Source organism: Cuculus canorus, chromosome 1 (assembly GCF_017976375.1).
Source record: "Cuculus canorus isolate bCucCan1 chromosome 1, bCucCan1.pri, whole genome shotgun sequence".
NCBI lineage: Eukaryota > Metazoa > Chordata > Aves > Cuculiformes > Cuculidae > Cuculus > Cuculus canorus.
The window spans coordinates 2,873,010-2,894,592 of record NC_071401.1 but is presented as its reverse complement, the minus strand read 5'-3'; the positions used below and the strand labels follow the sequence as shown (position 1 = coordinate 2,894,592).

Genomic DNA, 21,583 nt, shown 5'->3' with positions numbered 1-21,583 from the left:
TAGGTTGCTGAGGTTTAGATAGTTGTTTTTTAGAAGCAAACAAACAAAACAACAACTTCCTTTCCCCAAAAGCCACTACCCCAATGCTGCAGTCTACCAGTTGTCTTACAAATTTGCAAGATTCACTAAGCTATGAAGCTGAGAAGCAAAACTGTTCTGGTGTTCCTCTACGAGAACAAAGTTGGTAAGAAGCAGCATAAGCTATTCTAGCTCTGAGGCCTTTGCAGCTGGAGCTGGAAAGCAGTTTGTAAAACCTGCACATGGTATTTGAGCACTGGCTTGGGAGCAGACCTGGTTGATAACCTCAGGGTGAGCACTGGCATTCCTACGCTCACTGTGCAAGCTCCAACTCTATGCCTATAATACAGAATCAAAGAACAGTTTGGGTTGGAAGGGTCCTTAAAGGTCCAGTTTCAACCCCATCTGCCATCTCTTCTTTTACTGGCCTTCTGTCCTTCTGCATCGGTTACGCCCTCTCTACTTTTATAGGCTGCTTGGAGTGCTCTTGCTACATGAAATCTTACTGACTTGAGTCTGTTTGGGCAGGAGTCCGTGATGACTCCCTTCATGATTGTGCCTTACCCAGGGGAAGGAGGTGACAAATTTAAGCCAAGGAAGTAAACCAATATGTACTCTGAGATAACCACAAGCGTGCTGTACTTCTGTACTTTTTCCATAGTTGCCTGAGTGCACACTAAACACTTCATTTGCTCTGAACGCTAGCTGGGAAAATGTTCCCTGTTCTGCTGCTGGCAGACTTTGTCCTGGCAAAGGGTTCTTGCTAAGGTGACAACTTTGTTCTTAACAATGCTCAGTATTTACACATGACTTCACAAATACTTAATTAATCCTTGTGAAGTAACTATGAGATTGGTATCAGGGCTTTTTATAGAAGCAAAAGAAAGGTCAAAGAGGGCTGGTCAAAAATGTAGGCTGCCTTTTCTCAAAGTATTTATTTTACTGTAACTAAATGAAAAATATCAGATTACCTTATTTTCTGAAAAAATTCTGAAATTTTAGCTTTTCATAGAATCATAGAACAGTTTGGGTTGGAAGGGACCTTAAAGATCATCCAGTTCCAACCTCCCTGCCATGGGCAGGGACACCTCCCACTAGATCAGGCTGCCCACTGTTCACAGTTTGCAGGTAAGACTGTTGTTCTCTTGTGATGTTTTCTGGCAGAGAAATCCTAATTTTTTTCCCCAACCTTGTTTATTTCAACATTCAGTCCAGTCTTTAATGAGTTAACACGACAGAATCATAGAATGGCTTGGTTGGAAAAGACCTTTGAGATCATCGAGTCCAACCACACCTGTCCACTACTAAACCATATCCCTGAGCACCTCATCTCCCCATCTTTTAAACAACTCCAGGGATGGGGACTCAACCACCTCTCTGGGCAGCCTCTGCCAGTGCCTGATAATCCTTTCAGTGAAGAAATTTTTCCTGGTGTCCAGTCTGAACCTGCCCTGGTGCAACTTGAGGCCATTCCCTCTCGTCCTGTCACCTATCATTTGGGAGAAAAGACCAACACCCACCTCACTGCAGTCTCCTTTCAGGCAGTCGTAGAGAGCCTCCTTTTCTCCAGGCTAAACAACCCCAGTTCCCTCAGCCACCTTTCATAAAGCTTGGTCTCCAGCCCCTTCACCAGTTTCATTACATTTCTCTGGACACACTCCACACCTCAATGTTCTTCTTGTATTGAGGGGCCCAAAACTGAACACAGGATTCAAGTTGTAGCCTCACCAATGCCGAGTCCAGGGGCACAATCACTTCCCTGGTCCTGCTGGCCACACTGTTTCTGTTGGCATACACTCTTGTGTACATCCAGCAAATCAGAGAAATGAGCATCTGTCAGATCATTCACTAATTCATTCTAGCTGCTCTTTACCATCTTCAGTGCTTACATGATCCCTCTGTACAGTCTTGAGAAAAAAATCAAGTCAGGCCCTTCAGTAGGTCTTCCGCTGCACATCTAGTGCTAAGCTTTTCCATAACATTCCGTTTCCTAATTATAGGATCACAAGATATTATAGGATCACAAGATATAGGAGATCTACAAGCAATTGGGAATATACAGCTCAGGTCCTGTAGGCATTAAAGACACAACACTGAAGATTAACTTTAGAAAAGAGGCGGTCTCTGTTTCCAGGCTAGGTGAAGACTTTGGCTTCTAAATCTTTGACCAAACATCAATGATTTTAAGGTTCTAAAAGAAGGAACCTAGTGATGTACATAAGTAACTCCCAGTCTTTAGCTTTGATAATGTTTTGTAGGCTACTGTTGCACCTCACTGTAATTTTATTTGCTAATCCACAGCTGTCCTTTTGTTCTGCTCTTGTACATAAAGTAAAGTTATTCTGACAAGAGGCAATTTCCTCTGCAATTTACAGAAATTTTGTTTCTCCTTTTCTGCTTCCTAATTTTGTATTTCCCTGGTTCCTCAGTATGACCGATGGTTTTGGTGTTGCTGACTCTAAAACAGAACAGCCTTCCTAGTGTCTAAGACACAAAACCCAGTGCCACGCAAAATCTAACACGGGAAAACAAATACCATAAGGAAGGAATATCCGATCCACAAACTGCGCCAGCCTTCAGGGCAGCGAGGAATAGAAGCTTCTTGGCTATGGACAGCAATTGCCATAGCTGGGGCCTCACAAACCGAGCAGCGACTGATATATGGCCTAATGTCTTCTTCTGCCACAGGCATCATTGGAAGAGGTGCTGTAGTTGAAAGCCAGTAGGATTTATCATTTCGATTGGCATAATAACAAATATCCCCAGGGTTACAGTAGAGGAATGGCATAGTACTAAAACGAGTCAAACATGAGCCGGCCAGCCCTATTAAAAGAGGAAAAAAAGAAAGAAATTATGGTTATCACTTTCACACAAGACAAAGTATGTTTTCCGTTTCCTGCTCCAAGCACATGTTGATAAAACCCAGTGGTCCAGAATGTTTCATTGGCTCTACAATTCCCCTTGAACACCACTAAGGACTTGCAGGAGCTCTCTCAAGGGCATTCTATGAAGACATACAATTTTTAACTTCTCATTTTGGTGCATCCTAAGCCTGTTTGCCGAAGTCCCAGATTTCTCTATGTTCTTTTTTTTGTTTTTTTTTTCTTTTTCCTTTTCAGAGAGATAGACTCGAATTTGCTGCCAGCAACACCTGCACGTACCTAGGTCCTGGTTGTGTGCTTTCTCTTGTCCTTCAAAGTAAAGTAGACTGTATCCACTCCAGAGTTTGTTCATGCCAACTGGACACATTGGCTCTTGCTCAGACTGGCTGTGCTTCACCAGCAAGTAGCCCATGTTAACACTGCGACCCGGCATGCCTGGTAGCCCGGGGCTACCAGGGCGGCCTGGCTGACCTTAGAAGGGGAAGGGTAAAGAAATAATACAACTTAGTTCATGTTCCCACAAATGCCTTGATGCTGGCTGATATTCCAGCTAAGCTACTGATGAACAAAGCTTGATTGCCTGATGCCTCTTCTTAAGGCAAGTTATTGTTAAAAGAACTGTAGTTCTAGGATTAAAGCAGTTCATTTTGAAGTAGATTTGTGCTGGATCAGGTTCACTGGTTACTAAGATAATTCACTATCAGAGGCAGAGAAAGTCACATACAAGTTCTGATGAATTTGAGTATACTTTGTACAATACAGATGAGCATATTTTCCTTTAAAACATTTTCTTAGTCCAAGATTAACCAATGTTTTTTTTAATTGCTTGCATCTGCTTCATATGGTTAAAACCATGCTCTGCAAATACCTTTTGTCTCTGTGTACTTAGCTAATTAATATAGTTAATTGTTCTGCTCTTTGATTAGATAAGGACACAGGTATTTCCTTTACAAATATGTTCCCCATCATCTCTCCAAATATCACCTCCCAACCCTTCATTTCCAGGGATGTAGCTGCTATTAAAGCATGAGGCTGAAATACTTGGAGACAACCAATATGAAAATATGCTCAGATCAAACTAAATTCACTCACATGAGTGGACTGACATCTGCATCTATCAAAACTTACTCCATAAATATTGCTTTAAGTTAACTCTATTAAAGGTTAGTTCTCCCTTGTGAAGAAGCTGTGAAGAGAGAACTCCCTCTCTACATTCCTCCTCCCCATCCAGTGATGTAGTAACTATAGAAAAATTTATGGCAGTGAAATGGGAAGAGGGAAGAAGTGCTGTGGAACATCTCTTACCTTCAAATCCCACTGGACCCTGAAACCCTGTTGCTCCTTGTTCACCTCTGGAGCCGGGAGGAGCTGGGATGCCACCCCTGCCTTGAAGTCCTGCCCCTCCAGGTGAGCCTCTGAAACCTTGCACCAACAACAGTTATAAGTGACTGCAGAGATATCAACATGCTACCCACTTGGTAAACATGCTCTACTTTCATATGTTTGGTCCTGTTTGCCAGGTTTACCAATTTACACTAAAGGCAAGATATTGTTTCTTGCTCAGGCAAAGAACACTGACTTCACTGGAAAAGGCTGCTGGGATTGACTACATGAGCCCCACAACCCTTATCTTTCACTCTTGCCACCACCATGCATCTCTGAGTAGCAAGATCGGGTCCACACATCCCTAACGCCACATTCCCTGGGTTGGTAGCACTCCCACAAGGATGTGCACAGTTCCATCAAAGATGTTCAGCCTCGATTTAAGTGAGATTCATATCTAATGTTGCTTTGGCTATATGAGTATTGTTGAAGCACCTGTTATGCTTTTGTTCTGAATGCTGCAAGGAGGAGGAAAGCCAAGCCTCAGCTTTGAAAGACTGAAATTTGACTCTTCTTTCTGACTTACAGAATTTAAAGTAGAAGAGAGCCAAAGCAGTGCTCTGGTGGCCTCACTCTGCTAAGGGAAACTGAGCTTTCACTCCAAGTGTGTGATTACTACCTGGATCGCCTGGTGGACCCTGAGATCCTGTATCTCCTGGGCTTCCTTGAGGTCCTATATTTCCACGGGGACCTGGTGAACCTTGCTCAGCAACCAGCCTTGGAGGAAGAGGGGGCAGCCCAGGAGAGCCTGGAGGGCCCTGAAACCCTGTGATTGGAAGGAAGATAAGATAGCTTGAGTAATAAAAACCACATATATTTTTTCTTAATGTGTTTCATCTGCAGATTTACTGGTGTTCCTTGGCTGCATATGTGAGAGGACTGTGGTGTGCAACTCACCACCTCAGGTACAGCAGCTCTATTATACCAGCAAAATGTGTGTGAGTATGGCGAGAGCACAAAGATAAGCAGAAGGAAACAAATGATGCTACTTCTCCTTCATTTATGACACAAGAAATTGTAAGCTCCCCCCAGATAGCCAACAGCTCTCTGAGGGGCAGCACCATCTTTTAGTGGGCTTCTGGAGACACAAGTACAGGATGGCACAGATGGAGTGAAGGATTTTAAATATCTCTTTCAAAATATCCAGTATACCTACTCAACAGGATTAGTTTAGATCAGGAATTATTCTTTTTTTTCCACCCCAAAAGTGGCTCTGATCTTGGGGTTGGCACCTCATGCGAAATAAAATTCATAAAGGTAAAAAGCTGACTACCCATGTTAAATTCAGGCACTTGTCCACTGGAATTTGCCAGGGGTCACACAAAGTTAGGCAGGCTGGTGCAGACTTTGTGGGTCATGTAGATCAACCTCCTGCTTGGAGCAGAGCCAGTTAGATCAAGCTCTGTGAAGCTGCAAAACGAGTAGTTTAGAAAGGAGTCATGCATCTGACTGCACATACTCACCAGTTACTCCTCTATCCCCCTTGGGTCCGATGGGTCCCAAATCACCTGGCAATCCTACTGGGCCCATAAAGCCGATGACACCTTGTTCACCCTTACGACCTACAATGCAAAATGACAGGTGGCATTACTACATTTCAACACAGATCAAGTGAGTGCAGAAGTCATGCCATTAAAGCTGCTGTAGCTTAGGAGGTTGCCCTATCCTCTGGCTCTTACCTTTTGGTCCAGGGTACCCAGGAACGCCAGATCTCCCTGCTAATCCAGGATCGCCTCTACTTCCTTTTGGACCAATTTCTCCACTCACACCTGTTTGTCCACTTTCTCCTTTGCTTCCTGGTGGAGCCGGTATTCCAGGCTGCCCTTGTAGTCCTGGGTAGCCTGTTGAGAACGCATACACGTTGTAATCCATTTATATTTAAGACCCAAGCACAGGGGAAAATAACAGTACTATTTAACTGTATCTCATCGGGTTTTATTTCCTTTTCCCTTCCTTTTATTGTCTTTTAAAAGTGGCGAGCGAATGGTTAGCTTATTCAGCACTCCTGCTTCCAGGCTGGCACACCCTTCTGCTGCAGTGGCAGAGGAATTACAGCATGAAGCTTTCTCAAAGCACAGTGTCATCTCAAGGGGCTTGCTGAGATACAGCCTTAGATGAGCTATCCCTTCCCCAGCAAATGCCCCACTTCACCGTGTGCCTCCCTCCCTTCCTTCTTCTCCAAGTAACTAAAGAGGAATCAGAGAGCAGCAAGGACCTGACTCAGTGCCAGGTGGTAAACAAGGCAAGGACTTATTGTTCTGAGTATCTTGGTGCTTCAGTTGAACATCTGGATACCATAGATCATGCTGTCATGGGAATTACGGGAACAGCTTCTTTTTCCAGAATGACACACTGCCTGAAACTAAACCTGTCAGGTTTCTGTTCAGTAATCTCTGATGCCTAAAAAGTGACTTGGATTTTGTTTCTGAGGAGGGACGGACTTACTAACTAGGGTTTCAAGTGGGGCATGTCTCATGCGGCTGTTGAAGCTGGATCACATGTGGATAGGAATGCAAGGCACACATGGCAAAGTACAACCATAGAATCAGCAGGCTGGAAAAGACCTGTGAGATCCTCAAGCCCAACTGTATCTGTCCACTACAAAATCATATCCCTAACCAGTTCATCTCCCCATCTTTTAAGTATCTCCAGGGATGAGGACTCAGCTACCTCCCTGGGCAGCCTCTGCCAGTGCCCAAGAACCCTTTCAGTGAAGAAATTTTTCCTTCTGTCCAATCTGAACCTGCCTTGTTGCAACTTGAGGCCATTCCCACTCGTCCTATCACCTATAATTTGGGAGAAGAGACCAACACCCACCTCGTTACAACCTCCCTTCAGGCAGTTGTAGACAGTGATAAGGTCTACCCTCAGCTTCCTTTTCTCCAGGCTAAGCAACCCCAGGTCCCTCAGCCACCTCTCACAAGACTTGTTCTCCAGCCCCTTCACCAGCTTCATTGCTCTTCTCTGGACATGCTCCAGGATCTCAGTCTAAGAGGAAACCATGCCTGCCTCACCATTTTGGCTGGGAGATGGTGTTCCTGTTCCCAGTCTCTTGACTGCTTCTATTCTTATTTTTTTATCCAATGATTGCCTGGGGTGTGGGAATCCCCATGCAGTAGAGCCAGCTAAGGTACTCTTTCCATTTGCAAACTGATAAACCTTGTTGGTTTTCAGCTAGTTTGCCTGTTGTTATGTTTTTGCTGAGCTTACATCAGAGTTTCTGTGCATCATATAAAGATGATTGTGGGACACCTGCAACTTCTGCTACGAGCTCTTCACAGTGGCACTGCAGTTTGAAATGACTGTGCGGTCCAATAAGCAATGGGTATATGAAACTAAATATAGAGAGGTAAGGAGTGTCTCTTTCATATATGTGAGAGAAGCAAGCTCATGAAATGGACTTGTAGAGAGAAGAGCTAATACTTCCCAATGTAATTTAGTTTGCTGGGTAATTTCTCCTAGAAAAAATTTGTAAATTGTAGAATCATAGAATAGTTTGGGTTGGAAGAGACCTGAAAGATCATCCAGTTCCAACTCCCCTGCCATGGGTAGGGACACCTCCCACCAGATCAGGCTGCCCAAGGCCCCGTCCAACCTGGCCTTCAACACCTCCAAGGATGGGGCAGCCACAACTTCCCTGGGCAACCTGTTCCAGTGCCTCACCACTCTCATGGTGAAGAAATTCTTCCTTATGTCTAGCCTAAATCTGTCCCTCTCCAGTTTATAGCCACTGCTCCTCGTCCTATCACTACAAGCCTTTGTAAAAAGTCCCACCCCAGCTTTCCTGTAGTCCGTTCAGGAACTGGAAGGTTGCTAAAAGATCTCCTTGGAGCCTTCTCCTCTCCAGGCTCAACCACCCCAACTCTCTCAGTCTGTCCTCATATGGGAGGTGCTCCAGCCTTATTTTCTTAAATGATTAAGAAAATATTCCATATACTTGCAAGTCTGCCATAGACCTCAGATTTTGAAGTAGTAAATTAGCATAATGCTTCTGAAAAGCATTAAGAGAATTCTGGATGATTAAATCCATTATTTGCATGACAATCAAACCCCTTCATCAGGACAACCTAGAGGAACTGCCTTTTGCTTTCAATATGTCTGTTCCTATTATCTCATGTACCATTAGTTCTGTTCAATGCTTACATATGCACTTTAGTGCTGCATTTAATGAGGATATTTTACTGATCAAGACTGAAATAACAGTGACTGCTGTTGCTAACACAATCCTTAATCTCCTATTGTTGTCTGAGGGCACAACCTTGCCCTTAATCTTTCATTGTTGTCTGAGGGGAACAAGGCATGAATTACCTGGCACTCCGTCTAGACCTGGGGAGCCTTTATCACCGGGATATCCTGATATATTTGAAATCCCAGGAGGCCCTGGAAATCCTTCCTGCCCAGGAATGCCAAAGGGTCCTGGGAGTCCTGAAAGGAAGAGAAGAAATAATCAGTACAGCAAGGAAAAGGCACAAACACAATTCTAAGAATTCACTCTAGAGTAACTATAAAGAATGGGATTTTTAAAATGGAAAACACCTGCAGTCCCTACTGATTTTTGTTAATTTTTTTTCAGATGATTTTGTGGAAGTTTTTCTTAAAAGAACCATGACAAAGCTTTCTGGATAGCTAATTACATCTCACTGTGTGGAATGCTAATAATGTTGTGTCTGCCAGGTAAAATACCATTTCAAGATAGGACGTACTCAAAATATCTTAAGTATTTTGAAGCAGATAAAAAAGCAACTCTGTTCTCTTGTGTCCTGAAGTGTCAGGGGTCAAAGACACAGAGGTTTTTTTGGGTCAGTTAAAACCAAGAGTCTGAGTGCAAGAAATTCTCTATAGATGAAGAGTCTTAAATGGCCAAAAATGTGGCCGACCAATGACAGATTATTCTTTTAAGTGGATTCAAGTTGTCATGAAGCAACAACCCCCTTTTCGTTTATTCATTTAAAAAAAATAATTAATTCTGACAAAGAAACATGAAGGAGATGACTGAAACATCTGTTTCTTACAGGGCTTAATAATAAATCTCTGGATAGTGTTTGAGAAGGAGCAGCACGTTAGCAACAACGAAGCGTAACACAAAGTAATAGGAATGAGCCACTGAACCAAGAAGGCGAAGGCAGTCATGTTTTATATATATAGAACCATAGAATGGTTTGAGTTGGAAGGGATCATCCAGTTCCAACCCCCTGCCATGGGCAGGGACACCTCCCATCAGACCAGGCTGCTCAAGGTCCCATCCGACCTGGCCTTCAACACTTCCAGGGAGGGGCAGCCCCAACTTCCCTAGGCAACGTGTTACAGCGCCTCATCACCCTCATCATCAAGCATTTCTTCATATTGTCTAATCTAAATTTTACCCCTTACAAATTAAAGCCACCCCCCCCCCCGTCCTATCACTCCAGGCCCTTGTAAAAAGCCCCTCCCCAGCTTTCTTGTAGCCCCTTCAGGTGCTGGAAGCTGCTCTAAGGTCTCACTGGAGCCTTCTCGTCTCCAGGCTGAACAACCCCAACTCTCTCAGCCTGTCCTCGGGGCAGAGGTGCTCCAGCCCCTGGATCATCTTTGTGGCCTCCTCTGGACCCATTCCAACAGCTCCATATCCTTCTTATGTTGGGGATTCAATAACTAGACATAATACTCCAGGTGGGGTTTCACAAGAGCAGAGTAGAGGGGCAGAGTCCTCTCCCTGCTAGCCACACTTCTTTTGATGCAGCCCAGGATAAGGCTGGCACCTTATATATCCCAATCCTTAATCCTTTTAGAGCCAAAATATTGGAAAACTTTTTTTAAAACTCTTCGTAATTAGTTGTTTCATCCATAACATCAGTCCAGTGGCTTCCTGATGGAAGAAGAACTGGTAGTGAATCATACTGAGATAACTGCAGCCCGCTACATCGAGGTGGGTTTGAGCCAGAAGGCTGGTTAGCACAAATACAGCACTGTGAACAGGAACAGAGCCCAGCAGGATGATCACACATTGATGGAAAGTGAGGCTTTCAGAAGAAAGGTAAACACTGATGGATTTGCAAAAAAAGAAAGAAAAGCCGCATACTTTGTGCAACTGGAGCATTGTTAAAAATATTTTAAGAGCTGATGACTGAGAGCAGCCTCTGGCATTTGTGCTGAGCTCAGTGAGTGCTACAAGATGCTGCTACCATGGGGAAGGCTGTACTGGAGGGACAGGTTTGGCCAGCATTGGGCAATACGTGTCATTGGTTCTGAGCAAGAGCTGGCCGAGTTGCAGCACTAAGTCCAAACAGTGACGTTTGCCACAGTGGGAGTTCTCCTATACAACTGCACTGTATTTTGTGGCATCTCTAACACCCACAGCTGAAATAAATAATAAGTAGATCGCATTCACTGGAATACAAACCTGGAACACCTCTGTCTCCCTTCTGACCCGGAGGTCCTTGGCTGCCTTCCACTCTGCTTGGCTCTCCTGCTTCTCCTTTGTCACCCACTGAACCTGGGAAACCTGCAGAGCCGTAGCCATCTGGACCTATTGTGGAATTGTTCAAAATTAAGAAGAAAGCTGGAATGTTTCCACATGTAATAATGTATCAACATGCTAACATACATGTGTAAAAATGGCTCAATGGGAAAAAAAGGCTTTGAGGCTTTAACATATGAGAGGAAAATAATCATGATTTGAAGTTGTGTTCTAATCCATCTGTGTGGCAGGACAGATGTAGGAACACATCAGGTATGAAGTTGGTTGCCAGAGCCCACATTAATGAGGCAAATTCCACTTTGGGCTTTGGATGACATAATGAATAAAGTCACATTGCACAGATCTCACCGACTAGAATTGCGGCCAACACAGTATTGTGCCTATAAGTAGGCATAATAAGACTCTCACTTACCTGGTGATCCTGGTAAGCCCTTAGTGCCTGGTAAACCATGCAGTCCACTGATTCCTCTTAAGCCAGGTGAGCCTGTTGTAAAATTACACTATGATTATCATAATAGTTTCTATGAATCTGCATAGAAACCTAGGCAAAAACCTCAAAATGCTTCAATAAATACAATTTGGTATTAAAATCTTGTCTATTATAAGCAAATTAATTCATTCCAATAAGTTACTATGAAATACACCACACCATGGTTTTATGACTGGCAAATTTTATTATTATCCAATAAATTCACTATGAAATTTCTATCTTAAATATCTCTGATTCATCTGGTAGCATCATTGGTTCCAGTCTTGCTACAACAATTCTGTTAATAAACTTTTATAGGTTTCCTAAATCCTCAAACCAAGACACTTAGGGTGTAATTTCAGGCTCTAAAATAATAATGAAGCTTTCTCTTCAGGAGAAATTAATTCTGTGTCATTTAACAAAATCAACAAAACCCTAATGAAACATCTAATAGCTGTCATAGGGAAAATTTATCCCATTTATTTGTACCTGTCAAAGTTTTAAGTATGATATCCAAGCTAGACAGGTATCTCTAATCAATGACAAAAGCTCCAGGGGACAATTCAGCCTTCGCAAAACTAATTGTCTCTCTCTCTCTTTTTGCTGTCTATAAACGCAATCTTCTTAACTGCATTACAGCATCACAGAATGGTGGGGTTTAGAAGGGACCTCTGGAGGTCATCTAGTCCAATCCCCCTGCTAAGGCAGGTTCACCTAGAGCAGGTTGCACAGGAACACATATAGCTGGGGTCTGAATGTCTCCAGAGAAGATTCCACAGCCTCTCTGGGCAGCCTGTTCCAGTGCTCCATCACTCTCACGGTAAAGAAGGTTTTCCTCATGATCAGGTGGAACTTCCTGTGCTCCAGTTTGTGCCCATGGCCCTTCATCCTGTTGCTTGGGCACTGAAACGAGTCTGGCCCCATCCTATTGATGCCCACCCCTTAGATATTTATAAGCATTGATAAGTTCCCCTCTCAGTCTTCTCTTCTCCAGGCTAAACAGACCCAGGTCCTTCAGCCTTTCCTTATAAGAGAGATGCTCCAGGCCCCTGATCATCTTCGTAGCCCTCCACAGGACTCTTGTCAGTGGTTCCTTGTCTTTCTTGAGCTAAGGAAACCAGAACTGGACACAGTACTCCAGATGGAGCCTCACTAGGGCAAAGTAGAGGGGATTACTATAGATTTGATGCAGATTCAGGTAGATTAAACTTAACTAAAAGCAGGGCAATTTCTGGCTGTACTGGAGAAAATTATGTTCTTGCTTAATGTATTAAGGAATTAGGTGGCAACCCATGAGATTCTGCATCCTGTGATTAAAAGCGCTTCATTTTAAACTCACCTGTATTTTGGTAGCAGAATTCTGTCTGAGCCACAAGGCATTTATCCTTAAAACCAGACACTGGATCACAGAATCATAGAATCATATAGAATCATAGAATGGTTTGGGTTGGAACAGACCTTAAAGCCCATTCAGTTCCAACTCCCCTGCCAAGGGCAGGGACACCTCTCGTCCGACTGGGTTGCTCTAGGCTCCACCCAACTTGGCCTTCAGCACTTCCAGGTCAAAGTTTTTAATGATTCTGTAGGTCAAGTATATTGTTTGCTATCTAATGCCACTTTATAATATTTTATTACTATTACTATTACTATTACTATTACTATTACTATTATACAACTGTATAATAGTGCATATCACTACTCTTACTGCATTTTAAATATTTTTTTGTTTTTTCCCTCCCAGCTATCATGAAAAATGAAAATATTCCCTGAAAACTACTTTCTGGTTTGAGAGAGGTCATCAGCAGTTAAAGTGAGCTCAGTAGACACAAGTCCCTTAGAAGCCATAAATCAGGAAGCAGCTACCTGGGTCTTCATTAAGGCACCTGGACTGGAATAAATGTTTACTAGAGGGGGACTCTGCCACTCTGAACTCCAAAAAGCCCCATTCTTGTTCTTGTTCTTGTTCTTGTTCTTGTTCTTGTTCTTGTTCTTGTTCGCTCAAGAGGAACAATAGCAAATGCTCACAACTGAAATGATTAAATAGCCGGAGCTGTATAAATACCTGGTCGTCCTGGTAAGCCAGGCCAGCCCGGAGTTCCCTTTTCACCTTGAAATCCTGGCTCTCCGGGGCTTCCTTGCTGCCCAGGGGCACCTACCAGTCCTGGCAAACCTGCAAAACAATGATGAATCATTTCTCATAAGTGCCCTTAAAACCAATAGCCTAAAATATGGACTTGTGCTACCTTCATTCTCCCAGGCAGCAAAATGAAGGCTTTCTCCTCCTCATGTCATTTTATGACACTGCGCTGCTCATCAAAGTGGAAGAAAATTAAAGAGAGCAAAGGTGGGATAGGCAAGATGTTACAGAACAATTCATTACAAATTTTAGGTTCCTGACAACCTCAGAAATACAGTGGGTTCCTCCTATTTAAATGAAAATTTTACTTCTTTTGCCTGTAACAGTAAGTAATTTCATTTATGTGCACCTCAGTTTCCCCTTCTGCCACATATCTTTTGCCTTTCTGACTGGAAAGCTGATCAGACACGGATTGTTTCCCAGGGAGGTCCCTACCAAAACTGCTCCAGTCTTGGCTGGAGTTTCTAAGCCCTATAATTATATGAGAAATGTGGAGCAACTGTTCTGAAAGAGCATTTTAATGATCATCCTGCAATAAGACATGTTCTTAAGCCCCGAGTTTATGATCCAGCCAGGGCTGAACCAGACTTTGGTTCCCCAGTACTCTCTACACTTGGCCAACCAGCCGGGCTCAGAGGCTCCATAGCTGGGTCCTGGGGGTTAACAACTTCATTTATAGCAGAAAAGAGCATTGAAAAACCCATGTCCTTGTATTGAGACAGCGTTAGAATACATGAATATGCCGGTAATACAACACTTTGGTCAGACACGCTGTTGCTATATAGAAGGAGAAACTGGTATGAAGCAGAGTTTGACTGTTGAAATTTCCTCTCAGAAAGTTCCACCACGAGTTCCACAACCTTTTCACTGTGCTTTACCAGCTTACAGATTGATCAACATATTAAAAAAACATAATGACTTTGCTTTCAGGGAAAGGAGATTTTGTCTTTCTCTTCTTAAGTAGTTTTATTCTTTGGAATAAAAGACTATTTTACCTTCTTGTCCCACAGAACCAGGGACACCCTGTGTGCCCTTGAGGCCTTCAATACCAGGAAAACCAGGATCACCACCTTCGCCTTTTTGCCCTGCACCTCCTCTTGTACCTGGAAAACCACAAAACCAGGTTATTCTTTTAATAATCTCTATATGACCCTAGGCTAACAAACATAATATGAAGTTAGCTACTGAATGGGCCCTGGTCTTGCACATAAAGACATTCTTCTAGTCAGAGCACTTGCATCATATGGGAGAATGAAGAGTCAACTATACGATGCTGGCCAAACCATAATTAAATTTGTTTTTAAAAGTACTCCCCAAATTATGTTGAATATAACACTGATGTTCAAGTGTGCTGTATGTGCAGGGAAACTATTTTTTTTTAATATATTACCTAACCACCCCAATCCAACATTTCTATCCCTTTTCCCATAATCATGGCCTGATATTGCTCCTTTTGTCATCAATGGCAGAAAAAATTATATAGAAATGTTTTACTGGAGTTACATGTGATTGATGTTCACTGCCGTAACTTACTTTTAGTTGAAGAGGTAAATGTAGCACATACTAATTTCAATCAAGAAAAGATGAACATCTTTAGGAGCACAGGTTCAACAGTCATCAAAAGCTCTCCCTCCTTTTCTCTGTGGACTTTAATATGTGGACAAAACCCTAATTCCAGAGTGACTGCAAAATTAATACCTGTTAAGCCTGGCACACCAACTTCGCCTTTAAGACCTGGCATTCCTGGTAAGTCCATAGTTTCTCCCCGCTCACCTATTTCAAGCAAAAATGAACACGCATGGGAATGCTTTAATTTAAACAGTATTTCCTGTTGTTTTAAGGACTTGCAACTTCTGAGGCAAAATTCAGTAATTATTAGCTTTCTAGAAAAAAAGAAGAATAAGCTACACAAAGAAAAACATAGAGTCTCCTCCCTGGTATGGATGGATTTATCCATGGACTACAGAAATTGCATGAAATTAATAGCATGAAGCATTTCACAGTCTCCCACATCTAAATACCATTCTGTATGACTGCACTAACACTTCTTAAAACCAAAGACCCTCTAAGCATTTGATGGGTAATGAATACAAAATGTACTCAGATAAGAGAACAAACTCACCTATTTCACCATGTGAGCCAGGAGTACCAAATTGGCCTGAAATTCCTGGAATACCTTTTTCTCCCTGTCATATGATTGAAAATAGGTATAAGTAAATGAGAGTGAGGAGTGATTCAGCCTTTCATGCAGTACAATTTGGAAATATTGAAAAAAGGGTATTAAATTTACCATTTTTTGAGCTTCCACAGTACTTTATCATTCATATGGCTGAGATTAGTTAAACCAAGACAGTACAAACCAAGAGACAAGTCATGTTTGCAAAGACTTCAGTTTGGAATTATGAACATCCTATTACACCTATATATTAGTGAGTCCTCCAGTCCTTGGTTAGGAAAAAGTCCTGCTGAAATCTAAGGGAAAAGCTACATGAGAAAGGAACACAGTTCTTGGTTCTCTTAAAGAAATGATGGCTGTGAGTCTACTATCAGGCATTCCAGTATAACTTGTTTTCCAGCCAAAATGAATCGTGATGAATTGCACTCTAGGAGTTGAGATTCTTAGACTCTTTTACTGTTACATGAGTGACACTGGGTAAGTTTTGGCAGCGGTACCATCAGTCCTGGGAGAAAGGGAAGAGTAAGCCCAGCGTTGAGAATAATTTTTACCAACAGCTACAGCAACAGGACCAGGACCTGGAAGGAACTGTCTGGGTCCTCATCAGCAAAAAGCAGGTGCGTGAAATTTAGATGTCTCCCAATGAGAAAAGAAAAGCTTTTGCTTATTGACCGTATCAAGCAAAAACACTTGATGCGTTTATTCAGCTTCTATCGCATTTTTATCTTTGCACTGTAGCTCTTCAGCACAATTTTAAGGGGTGAACGCCACTCCCTGGAGAAGCTGAATGCCAGCACAAGGACACACTCATGCGCATGAACTCACTCTGATTCCTGTGCTGCCAGGAAAGCCTCTGATGCCAGGAGAGCCAGCTGGACCAGGATACCCTTTCAGACCTGTTACTCCTTTTGCGCCGACGTCCCCTTTCACGCCGGCCACATAGCTGGGATGCCCAGGGGAACCTGGAGTTCCTGTCTTTCCAGGAATGCCCGGCATTCCCTTGCTACCTGCAGGTGGGGAAGAAGAAAAATAAAGAAGACTTAAGCTATTAAAGCTGGGAAGGCTGACATGAAGACGTTTGTGTGTAAGAATTTTTCCTGCTAGCAGCCTTCTCAAAACATGGCACCATGATGTGCTTGGGGACATAACCCCACAAAGCTTTCCTCGGGAGTGGCTCTGTGAAACACACTCAGGAACTCAGCTTTCACTGTCAGAGACTTTGTTCGGGTGGCTGCAGCACAGTGGTAAAATGAGCAGGCAATATTTAACAAGCTAACTAAGAAAAGACACTGATACATAGTCCTGAATGTGCTTGCTTTCTTTTGTTGTGAGCACTGACCTTTTGTGCCAAAGAATCCCTTTGAGCCCCTTTCTCCAGCATCGCCTTTTTCACCTTTAACTTCCATCATCATGCTGGGCTTGATCTTTGGGGGCTCTCCTGGGGGGCCTTGATCCCCACGGTCACCTGAGGGGTAAAAAAAGCCAACCATGTTACAAAAAGCTTGTCGGTGGCACTGTTTTGGAAAAAGAGAACAGAAGAGTGAATTTAGCAAAATAGGGATTAATAGATAACCGTGGACAAGCTATAGAAAATTCACTTGCATAAAAAGTTACCTGTGTCAGCGGAACAACCAAACACAAGAAAACATGAAAACGAAGTTAAACTTTTGTACATACAATGCTGGGGAGCTGGACCCAGACTCCTCTGTGATAGATAATTTACCTCTCAGCAGATCAGTTAGGTATCATCTATTTATAAAAACCCCAAAACCACACTGGAGAAGGCACAGAAAAGTAGTTTAGTCCCAGTGAAAGAGAAACTCTCAGTCAAAAAACCTTGGGTGGAAAAAAAGTGTTTGGATTCGTTACCAGTTATTTTGTTCCTTTTCTTGATCTGTAGGTTACTGGTGATATCAGTAAATAATATTCTGAAGAAAGGACCCAAATAGAGTGTATGACGGTCTTTAGTTTTGTGTGGGATGCAGAGACAGGCCATACACCCAGACTTGTCTCCTATAACTGCCTTAAAATTCTTCACCAAGAAGTATATTTGCCCTTTTCTTCACAGGGGCTGTTTTCACACTTACCTTTTGCACAGACACCTGAATTACTGGGAGCAGTGTTTTGCAACCTTTGAATTGCAGACTGGTTTTTGTTAAGTACCAATCTCAGGGACACTAGAAAGAACATTTTGGCCTGGTGGTAAAGTATGTATTTAAACACAACGGTATGCAAAGAAAAGAGGACTGAGTTACAGTGTTCATTTCACTCATGATATCAGCTAATATGGTTCTGACTTTTTACTACTTAATTGCTTGTTTTATTTGAATATTTCAGTGGCTTTACAATGCAACTGGAGGAAAACTGGAATCTTTTCCCGCTAAACTTTATGCTTCCTGGAAAAAGGCTCTGTTGAGCTAAGTACGTGCCCAGAGGTGCGTCTGTCTGGGCTCAGCTGATTAATGAGATGTCTGTCCCCAACCTTAAACGTGTAAAGATTCAAAAAGAAGCAACCTTTCCCTGAGGCTAAAATCCAGGCCTCTCAGCCAGAGGCCCATGTGTGAAATAGGTGGAGGAATGTCTGAGCTAAATTTACCATGTGAAAAAATGCGTCTTCTTTGTCTTTGTGTCCTTGTAAAATAGTTCCCAGATGTGAAAAGCAAACACACTGGTACCACCCATAAGCAAATACCTTTAAAGCCGCGTGCGCCTTGTGCGCCTTTATCACCCTGAGCTCCATATGAGCCAAATTCTCCTTTGAGTCCCTTGATGCCTGGTCTTCCTTTTAGGCCTGTCATGCCTTTGAAACCATCAACACCAGGTGAACCTCTTGAGCCTTTAAAGAAAGAAGGGGAAGAGAACTGTTACCGCACTCAGATTTCTGCAAACGAAGTAAATGTGAACCAGTAACACATGACTAAAGTGGTACGAAAACTTCAGTGCAGTAGTACCTGCTTTTGGGTGCCTTGATCAGCTCTAGATCAGGCACTCAATCTCTTTTGAGAGTTAAATAAGAGGAGGAATATGCTGAACTGCCTCAATTGGCCAAGAGGAGATTTGTGGAGATGACCAGAACTTAGTGGCTGCTTCTGAAAGACCATTTCAACTCCTACAGATAAGCTAGAGAAAGGTTCCACATGAGATCTTTAGTAAGCCCATTCTTCCATATGTAGAGATACAAAACATGAGTCTAGGACTGGCTGGCCCTTTCTCACCAAAAATTCCCGTAAGTCCTCTTTTCCTCACAAGAGGATGCTGTTTTACATGTTTCATGTTAACAAATAGATCTTCATTCCTCTCAAATGATTGCTGATCAGCACCGCAGAGTTGTCCTAGGAAGAAAGTCCTATCTTTCCAACCGATGAAATTACAACATGCAGTTTTAGGCACACAACCCAGCTTTATGTTTAGCTTGGCTTCACATGGAGTTGAATCCTGTTAAAACTGCCTGTGTGATCCAGACAACTTGCTTTATACATAGTGTTCTCATGGCTGGCACGTGATAATCTCACCTTTTCAATAAGCTTAGTATTCTGGCAAAAGTCAACATCGAGATCTTGTGTCTGACATTGCTCAGTACGCAACTGCCAGCTTTAAAAACCTTTAAAGCAAAGGTCTGGGAAAACCATCTCTTTAATTTAACTGAGAGTCAGTGGGTCTGGGACAAGGGAAAGGCTTTTGAAGAGAGAAAAGAGTAAATAATGTATAATTTGTAAAAGGAGAAATAAAACAAACATTGCCCTTCTAAATAGGGCTGCATGTCACAAGGTAGTGTTTTGCCAAGCACAACAGAGGGGAAAACACTGACTTTGGAATATATTAAACCTCTGACCTTAATTCTTCTGTTTTAAACAGAGGTAGTCCAGCAGAGAATGTGTCCTGTTCATTTCAGCACAGAACAGCTTCAAGCAACGTTACTTTTTTCACAGCAGCTTTCCAGAGCTCACCTTTATCTCCTGGAAAGCCATCCATTCCTCTTATTCCAGGGGGACCAGACACACCAGGTAGACCCGGTAATCCTGGGAAACCTGTTTCACCTTTGTCACCAGACAGACCTTTTAGGCCCACGGGGCCAGGAAATCCTTGTTCACCATCTTCTCCCCTAGCACCAGGTGGACCTGCCACGTGAACAGGGAGATTAAAAAGCGTTTGGACATACATGACATCACATAAGATAGCACAGAAGGGAGAAACCTGCTATCCTACCAGGTTCGTTTTGAAGGATGGGGGGGGGAGAACTATGTTCTTTTTCAGCAGAGAATTGCAGAAATTATTATACAGACAAAACAGCTAATCAATACAAACCAGTCTGTCTACCAGCTCCCAACAGGACCTTCCTCTCCTTTTCAGTTTAGGAATTAAGCCCCTTTTCTACTCCCATTTGGCAGCTCCTTTCTCCCAGTCTGCCACCAGTAATCTCTGACCTGGCTTGGCAGGTGGCTATAGACGGAAAAGCAGCAGCTGTGCCAGTGAGGACCATCATCACCCCTACTCCTCACCTGTGATATCAGCATGATTTGCAGTCACAGCATCTGCACTACTACTGCCATTTCCCTGGCTGGGACCTAAAGCATGGCAGGTACCGCAACCCCAAGCTTAACTTTCCAGTGAGGAAAACACAGAGAACTGGCAGGAGGAGTAACACAGGGCAGCAATACTTCCTCACCATCAGGTCCTTGCGAGCCAAGCCTGCCTTCTGGCCCAGGGTTTCCTGGCATCCCTGGGAATCCACGTGTTCCTGGTGTTCCTGGCAATCCCATCAAACCAGGGAGACCTTGTGGCCCCGGATGTCCTTTGGATCCTGGCAAACCTGGATTACCATCCATTCCTAAAATATCATAATCATACATTAGAGGGCATAAATATCTAGAGAGCTTATTATTATATCTCTCTTCTGCATATACACAAATTAAAAGCCTACTTATTAGTTTTAAAACAATTGACATTACCAGTACTGATCTCAACATTTGCATTGGAAAGGTTGACTGGCTCTTTCAAATGAACAGAAACAATTTGGCACTAGATTGAATAGTGACGGAGCAGCTCTCTCCCACTTTTAAACCAAATAACTGTAATTCTCTCTCTTAAACACATACATCGAATCAAGCAGCTGACTAAACCACTGAAATAATGCTCTATATCTTCTCTAAAATGTGATAGGCAGGAACGGGAACATTTAAGGCAGATGGTGGGTTCTGGTTTTGTGTTAAGTATTCAGTAATTATCAAGTAAGGTTGTTACATGGCATTGTTATAAGATTCATACAATTTCCTAAGCAAAAAGACCCTGATTCTACACAACTTAGCGCACTGGATGAAAATTTCCATCTCTCTGATATAAGAGGAAAAGAAGGTGTCAAAGTTTAAAAGGTAATGCCTGCTTTGCAGTCAGATTGGAGAAGCAGCAGCATACAAGACCTCACAAGTACATGGCACTTAAAATCCCAGCTAAGTGAATCTCTTTCTTCAGGTTTTACATCAGTTTGAATCCACTAGCTAGACCCAGGGAGTTTAATGTGTTTTTAAGCTCTGTGAAATAATGAAATAAAACAAACACCCTAAAGTTATGAAGAAGTATATAACGTTATCTTTTTCTTGTTCCTGAGTGTCCAAAGACTGAGCAGGTAAAATGGCATATTAATATTTACTAAACATTATACCCTCTAGTTAAAATTGACAAATTCTGCACTCATGCAATGTACTGTTCTGCAAAGCCATGTATTACCCAGTCATCATCTTGTTGGGCGGGAAACGATCTCAATATTATGCTGTATGTAAGTGAAAAGTAAAGATAATCAACACATCGTCGTTCCTTAAACTACAGTGGGAAAAATGAACAGTACATCTGAACACAAAAAAGTTGAACAAAATCTGGTTCTCTGGTATCCTATTGAAGCTGCTCGTGCAATGCTGGTCATAAGCAATGCATCTCCAGAAGGTGTTTGAAAGATCCAAACATATTTGTAACAATTAAGGTAGATGGGGAAAGGGATCAGGCACTGGGATTTAATGCTGGGGTGATCAGTACCTTCAAAACGCGTTAACACAGTCTTCTACTACTTCGG

General features: G+C 42.7%; 1 protein-coding gene across 2 annotated transcripts in view; it reads right to left on the bottom strand.

Moving 5' to 3' along the window:
- Positions 1–21,583, bottom strand: part of COL4A2 (collagen type IV alpha 2 chain) — a 158,231-nt gene that overhangs the window by 2,935 nt on the left and 133,713 nt on the right. For both annotated transcript variants that reach the window (XM_054076435.1, XM_054076428.1), the window contains exons 30-47: positions 20,186–20,347; positions 19,467–19,637; positions 18,212–18,355; positions 16,859–16,984; positions 16,345–16,526; positions 15,466–15,529; positions 15,042–15,116; positions 14,339–14,446; positions 13,269–13,376; positions 11,150–11,221; positions 10,660–10,785; positions 8,592–8,708; positions 5,963–6,124; positions 5,747–5,845; positions 4,903–5,049; positions 4,206–4,322; positions 3,180–3,371; positions 2,555–2,841 (exon numbers count right to left, since the gene is read on the bottom strand). In XM_054076435.1, the coding sequence (XP_053932410.1) occupies positions 2,555–2,841; positions 3,180–3,371; positions 4,206–4,322; positions 4,903–5,049; positions 5,747–5,845; positions 5,963–6,124; positions 8,592–8,708; positions 10,660–10,785; positions 11,150–11,221; positions 13,269–13,376; positions 14,339–14,446; positions 15,042–15,116; positions 15,466–15,529; positions 16,345–16,526; positions 16,859–16,984; positions 18,212–18,355; positions 19,467–19,637; positions 20,186–20,347 (2,459 nt within the window). The remainder of the gene's footprint in view (positions 1–2,554; positions 2,842–3,179; positions 3,372–4,205; positions 4,323–4,902; positions 5,050–5,746; positions 5,846–5,962; positions 6,125–8,591; positions 8,709–10,659; positions 10,786–11,149; positions 11,222–13,268; positions 13,377–14,338; positions 14,447–15,041; positions 15,117–15,465; positions 15,530–16,344; positions 16,527–16,858; positions 16,985–18,211; positions 18,356–19,466; positions 19,638–20,185; positions 20,348–21,583) is intronic.